At 49.2% G+C, this 6977-nt stretch overlaps 1 protein-coding gene across 1 annotated transcript in view; it reads right to left on the bottom strand.

Annotated features, from left to right (window-relative positions):
- The window catches only part of UBE2I (ubiquitin conjugating enzyme E2 I), a 12919-nt gene extending 7884 nt beyond the window's left edge, over nucleotides 1-5035 (bottom strand). The window contains exons 1-3 of the mRNA XM_006913986.3: nucleotides 4876-5035; nucleotides 4600-4683; nucleotides 3342-3414 (exon numbers count right to left, since the gene is read on the bottom strand). Of these exons, the coding sequence (XP_006914048.2) occupies nucleotides 3342-3414; nucleotides 4600-4683; nucleotides 4876-4941 (223 nt within the window). The 5' untranslated portion in view covers nucleotides 4942-5035. The remainder of the gene's footprint in view (nucleotides 1-3341; nucleotides 3415-4599; nucleotides 4684-4875) is intronic.
- Between the last annotated feature and the right edge of the window lie 1942 nt (nucleotides 5036-6977).

Genomic DNA, 6977 nt, shown 5'->3' on the forward strand with positions numbered 1-6977 from the left:
AATGAACACGTAGAGAGAATGTGAAAATTATAAGAACGAGCAAGAAAAAAAAAATGCCATGAGCTTCACCCAGGGACTGTTAACTACAGCTGACGTTTTAGCATATTTTTTATCCTTTTTTTCTGGATACTTTCTTCTTTTCTATTTTAAAACATTAAAACCTAGAAAAGTCCAACCAGACTAGTATAGCTTGATAAATTGGTAAAAATGAACATATTCACTAATACCAACAACTTCCCAGAAAACATTCATAAAACCACCCACTATCCTGACCTGCAATCCCCAGGGAAGACGTCTCAGACTGTGCAAGAGACTACACAGGGACCTCCCTGGGTCATGTTCGTCATCACAGGTGGTGGATACTCACTCCTGCTGCTGCACAGAGTTCTTAATTTTAATCTGATTTACTGATCTTGTTTCTTACCTAGAAGTGTACCAATGATGAATACCAGCATCCCCAAGACCCCCACCCCCTTTCTGGTCTCTGGCTGGCTTCCCTCCATACAAAGTCACCCTCTTGACTTCTCATACCATTGACTGTATGGCGTTGTTGAACTTCATAAAAGGACCCCAGCAATAACTAACTCCTTTGTGTCTGGCTCTGTTTCCATAGCATAACTTTCGGGAGATTCATTCGTGTTGTGTATACCTGTAGATCTTTCACTCTTGCTGCTGTACTTACTTAACCATTCTATTGTGAATGGACGCTAGGGTTGCCTCTAGCTTTTGACTCTTACAGATCGGGCTGTCATAAACATGCTTGTCCACGCCTTTTGGTGATCTCCTGCATGCAGTTTCTATTGACTTTTTACTTAAGTGGAACAGCCAGGTCCAGGAGTAGGCCTAAGTTTAGCTTTAGTAGATAAGGCAGAGAGCTTTCCAAGGGAAACGTCCAAAATTTACTCTATGGTAGGCTTCCGAGGACTCCTGCTGCTCTGCAGCCTCTCCCACCCGGGTTGTCTGCCTGTTCACTCTGTGGCTATAACTTGCAATTCTCTGGTAAAGCAGCTGGGCATCTCTTCCTGTGATTAGACAGGTGGAGAACCTCTTGTGCAAGACCTGTTCCATCAAATGATTGTTTGCCTTTTTCTTATTGATTTTTAAGTGCTCTTGAAATATTCAGGGTATGTACTGACATATATATATGTATATATGTATGAATGTATGTATGTGTGTGTGTGTATACACACACACACACACACACACACACACGATCTCCTCCCCTCTTCACTCTTACTGGTATGTTTTGGTGAAGAAATGTTCTTAATTTTAATGTAGTTCAATTGATCATTTTTCCCCTCTGGGGGAAAAGTACTTTTCATGCTTCCCTGGTTAAGAAATCTTTGCCTATCCAAGTCATGAAGACATCCTCCTGTCCTCTAAAAGCTGTACTATCTCATCCATCTTTCCACTGGGCATCATGACCCAGCTGGAAGGCTTCTGTCTATGGTGGAAGGAGATTGAGTTCTCTATTCTTCCACTGGGACACCTGGCTGAGCCTGTCCATGCGCTGGAAGACCATCCTCTCCCCATGTATTGCAGCGTGACCTGTCATAAACCATGCCACTGTACACCTGCGCTATTTCTGGACTCTGCTCTTTATCTCATCTACAGTCTCTGGAGCAGGACTCAATCTGGTTCCCGTCTTGCCCATTCTGCTAACGGGTCTGGGTACTTTTCACCCAATGAGCCCCAGCCCGGGCCTCACCATCCTCCCACTACTAGCAACCCGAGGGCCCTGGCAATCCTCGGCGCTGCGTTTTCTACATTTTAGAACCTGCATGACAATTTCCACAAGTCTGCTTGAATTCTGATTGGGACTACACTGAATCTGTAGATCAGCTTGGGGAGAACTAAGTGTGTCTCCCAATCCCTAAACACGGCTTATCTTGCCAGTTATTTAGACCAGTGGTCCTCGACCTTTCTGGCACCAGGGACTGGCGCTCCTATGAAAATCTAATGCCTGATGATCTGAGGTGGAGCTGAGGCAGTGATGCTAACAGTGGGGAGCGGCTGCAAATACAGATGAAGCTTTGCTTGCCCAATGCTCATCTTCTGCTGTGCGGCCTGGTTCCTAATAGGCGGCAGGCAGACTGGTACGGGTCCACGGCCTGGGAGTTGGGGACTCCTGATTTAGAATGTCCTTCATTTCTCTCAGAAACGTTTAATTTTCAGTACAGAGATATTAAACATCTTTTGTTGGATTTATTCCAAGATATCTGATACCATTGTAAAGGGTATAGATTAAAAACTTTCATTTACTGCAATTGTTTGAAAATTGGTTTTTGTATATTAACCTTTTAATCAGCACTTAGAGAAAGATGGTCTACGGTTCTAAGTCTTCCTTTCCCATTCCTCTGCTGGGATTTCTTTTTCTGCCTTGCTGCATTTGCTTGAATTCCAATACAATGTTGAATAGAAGTGATGAAAGCAGCTACAATTTGTTTCATTTCTTATTTAAAGTAATATCTGCACATGGCAAAAAAAAAATTCAAACAGCAAAGAACCACCCCAAATGAAGTAAGACTCCATCCCAGTGGTTACCCAGTGAATTGTTAATTTAAAAAATTCTTCTGGTAGATGCTATTATAATGGAAAACATACTTTTATCTCTTGAATCGCTAGCTACAATTGTTAACAGTTACGCAAAATCTTACCCTTCTATGGTGCTCACAGGTACTTTCCCGCATGCGGGGGCACACTGTTAACTCATTTAATGAACCAGTTGTGGACAGTGTTTGTTGATTTTTCAGGTGCCACAGGGGAGGGATTTGGTGTCCCCTTTTCCATCCTGAGTTTTGCTAAAATGTGTCATGACGGTCTCGTCATAATACTGTTTCAAATGCAACCTTGGCCTTTTCTTCCTGCTACCTTATCTGAAGGCTTAAGTATGCTATCAATCCAGGCTGCGATGCAGCTGTGAGTTCTAACAGAGGACAGGTGGGGTTAAATGAAACCCTGAGGGATGATGTTCTGAATGGTGGTCCTTCTGTTACGTCCATCCCCACCCAGGGCTAGTATGTGTGGCTTCATCCCTGAAAGGCACTCAGGGTCCAAGAGCCTCACCTGGACCTCATGATCCTTCCCTTCATGGCCCAGGAGCTTTCCGGTTATAAAGCCAGGACCCGAGACTTGGCATGTTAGGTGCACCTCCCACCACTGGGCAAGAAACACTCAGATCCATGGCTAGTTGCTGGGATTAGAGCACAGGGACTGCCCTGCGTGGAGCAGAGTGTGACATAACCAACACCCCCGGAAGCTGGGCTCTGTGAAGAGGACTCATATCTCTGCTGGGAGCATGGCCAAAGCAGACCTTCAAGGACTTCATTCATTGTACTTACATTTCGGTGGTGAGGATGGATAGTCATCTTTGAAGAGCATCCGTAGTTTAAACAAGCCTCCTTCCCATGGGGTCTGTTGGGAGGGAAGCTGTGATTAGTTGTGTGCTGGCCCCTGCTGCAGGTGCCCAGGGGGAGGAGGAGCTTGCTGCTGCCACCACTACCCTCCAGCACTGTGAGGGCCCCAGTGACCCCCAGTCCAATGTCCCCACAATAGGACTGGCAGGACTTCCATGAGCCCTGAGGGTGAGTGGGAAAGAGCTCTTCTTGGAAAGGAGCAGACAGCCAGCTCCTGGCAGCTGCCCACTCTGAACCCAGGATGGGGGTCAGGGTCCACACCTGAGCAGATGCAGTGTAAACCTGAGTGAGCTCAAGTGAGGACCCTGTCTCTTAGGTCCCACCTGTCCTTGCACTGCCTCCCAGCTCCATAATTTAACACTTTTCCCCAACCTTCCCTGGGAGAGAGATGGCTGTAGCCCACCAGCCTTAGCCTAAGATAAAGGATCAAGGATGGGCTCGGTGGAGGCTGGGGTACACATTGGGTCCTCAACAGAGCCTCAGATACAAGGAAAACCCAGAATACCTTGGCTTGTAGAAAAAGTCAAGTCCTAATTAACCCTGCTGGCTCAGCACAGGGGAAGGAGACTGTCAGAAAGCATGAAGGCTAAGCACAGGGGATTCTCACAAGAGACCACTGGTGGGAGGAGATAAAGGTAATGAGGCCTCAGCACAACCTAGATGCCTCAGGGGTCTCCTCCTTCCAAGTCACTAGGAAGAAATGTACCCTGGGGTCGTTGGAGCCTCTTACTCCCTAATGCCTCAAATGCACTGGTCCTAACTGGCCCTGGTACACTAGGGGGAGCAACATGGGAGGACTGAGGCTGATTGTGAAGGACATATGGGGCCCCATGTAGCCATTGTAAGTGGCCGATGTCTGGCCCCTGCATCAAGCATTTGCAGCTATTCAAGGCTCAGACCCAAGAGGAGCACCACTGTATCTGGGCTGCTCCGGCCTCAGTACATCCTGAAGGACAAACCGGAAGACCCTCATGGCGATCCAGTCCCTTGTCCAAGGCTCCCTTTTCTCCCAAAGATGGGTCTAAGTCTTCCGCTCCTGACGCAGTTCAGCTTTCTTCCTTTCTGAATTAAAATTGCTGGAGGGGGTTGTATGTGCCCCCAACCACGTCCCCCAGCCTGTGTGATCAAAGAGTCGAAGCATCCCCAGCAGTCCACCCCTCACACGAGCATAGGTCTTTCTTACCCCTTTCTTCCCTGGAATGGCGCACTCCCAGTTCATGAGGTTCATTGTGCCGTCAGGGTTCTTTGTTGGGACAGCCACAAAACCCTGAGAGAAAACCACGTACAAGCACATCAGCGCCATGGAAGCTCATGTTAGGTGCTTATAGGACCAACCCTGCACCTCCCACTGCCCGACAGCACAGGGCTCGCCAACAGGGACCCGTCCACAGAGACTGGGCAGTGTCATCAGCGGGAAGACGATCCACTGTGCTACACACAGAAATAAAGCTTTCCTTACAAATGGGTGGTCTTTTCTCCAAGCTTTCCTCTCCTGGGCAAGTCTGCTGAGGGCGATCCCCGACATATTCAAAGTCCTGCAAGAGATAGCAGAGATGTGATCAGGAGGAAACCCTGGCTCCTCCTTCCCCTTCCCCCTCACACCTGACCAGGGAGCAAACTTGTTTCCAAGAATTGGGTAAGCGAAGGCTCTCCCCTGGCCCGCAGAGACTGCGCTCTTAGCAAGCAGCTCCATTCAGAGTATGGATGGGCATGAGACCCCCACAGGTGACCTATCTCCTACAGGCAGGTCACCAGGGAAGAGAACTGGACCTCCTAGATACCTATATGTGAGCACCTTCCCTGCAAAAAGCTCAGCCCCAGGACCCCACAGCATACTCTTCGGTCTCCATTTTATGGTGATGCAAAGGTTCAGACAGGCAAAGCCATAGGCTTGGGTTAGCACTGCTAAGTGGCTGCTGTACACAAATGCCAGACACTTCCAGCAGACACCTGGCACCTGTTCCCACCTTTTGGTTACACCCGGCAGTGGGATGGAGTGACAAGGATCCGAATTCGACTATCGGAATCCATAGGGAAGGGAGGGACAAGGTGGGGATGTCCAGAGCACTGGCCTGAGACCTGGGAGAAATGATGGAGTGCTTTCTTCTACTGGTACAGGGAAGTGAGGGTGCTTTCTCATCCCCAGCTTAGAATCAGGGCTCAGAATTCAGATTCAGACCCAGCCTGAAGGATGACTGTTATTCTTGAAGGCAAGAGAGTGGAAAAGTGCCTCAGGGCAGAGGGCAGCTTAACTGCATTGTAGACAAGTCCAGAGACAGCACACCTATCCCCAGCATCCACAGACCCACCTGTCACCAGAGCCCCAGGCTCCTTCCTCTGCCCTCTCCACTTTTTCATCCTACAGTCCCACCCTGGCTCTCCACAAACAACTAATGGATCAAAGCCTGTCTCCCACTTCCTTTGAGAAAGGCAACAAAAGGGGACAGGGCTAGCAGAACCCAGGAACTCCTTGGGCACACCAGGCAGGAGCAGAAAGACACCTCTGCAGGACTGGACCTCAGACTCTCAAGGCTTAGCGCCTTCAGCTGTTCAGACTAGTGGCCTGGAGCCTTCAAGTAAAGCAGCATCTCCAGATGCCCAACACACCAGACCAGATGGTGGGGCACAGGATCGTAACCCCATTCCCAGCTGTCCACAAAAAAGCAGATGCAGAGGTGATAAGGTCACAAAACCTGCCTAAGAATTTGACTGTGTGTTTACTGGTCTTCAAAGTCTATGGAAACACTGAAGATACCCTGCATTAAGTGTTTACCACAAACAAGGATTTAACAAGACAAAGGAGGTGGCTCCTAGAAGTGAGTGACAGGTGCTTGCCTCAAGCCTTCAGGCTTACACTGGAGTGTGGGGGACAGGACTCTTCTTTTCCTCTGTTGGGAAAAGATCCAGCACCTCAAGTTCATGAGTACAATGTGGGGTGCCCTCCACAACTACAACAGGGCTCTCAACCTGGTGGGGAAGAACACAGTTTTGGCATGGATGACACTGCTTTTCAGCCCAGTCTCGCCCATTGCTCCAGCCTACAGACAGGCCTGGTACCACACCCAGCCCATTCTACATACAGGAAGGAAGATTCAGAGTAATCTGCCTGCTAAGGGCTGAGCCTCTACGAAAACCCAGGTGTCATCTTCTGACTCTGGTGGGTGAAGAGCTACTTTCCCTCCCTCTGCAGCTCCCCGCCACTGCTCCTACAGCCTAGACTCCAGCTGACCCACAACTGCTTCAGCACCCAAGTCCTACCCTTCATCTCAGCATCCATCCCACCGGGCTGCCCCCCTCCCCCCCACAACACAAACACTGCCCTGGGGCTCACGCCATTTGTGTCAGGCCAACATTCAACGTCCAGCAGCCCTACGGAGTCAGGAACTCTGGGTGGGACCCCATGCTCTGGGTTATGGGCAACTCTTGGATGACTGTTTTCCCAAGAAGTAGACACAGTGGAAGGAAGGGTTTGGGCTCTCCATTGCAGAAAAGCACTGCTGCCTCTAGTGCCACCCAGGTCTCAGGATGCTGGGTGAGTTACTACCAACCTCCAGACTAACT

Source organism: Pteropus alecto, unplaced genomic scaffold (genome assembly GCF_000325575.1).
Source record: "Pteropus alecto unplaced genomic scaffold, ASM32557v1 scaffold44, whole genome shotgun sequence".
NCBI lineage: Eukaryota > Metazoa > Chordata > Mammalia > Chiroptera > Pteropodidae > Pteropus > Pteropus alecto.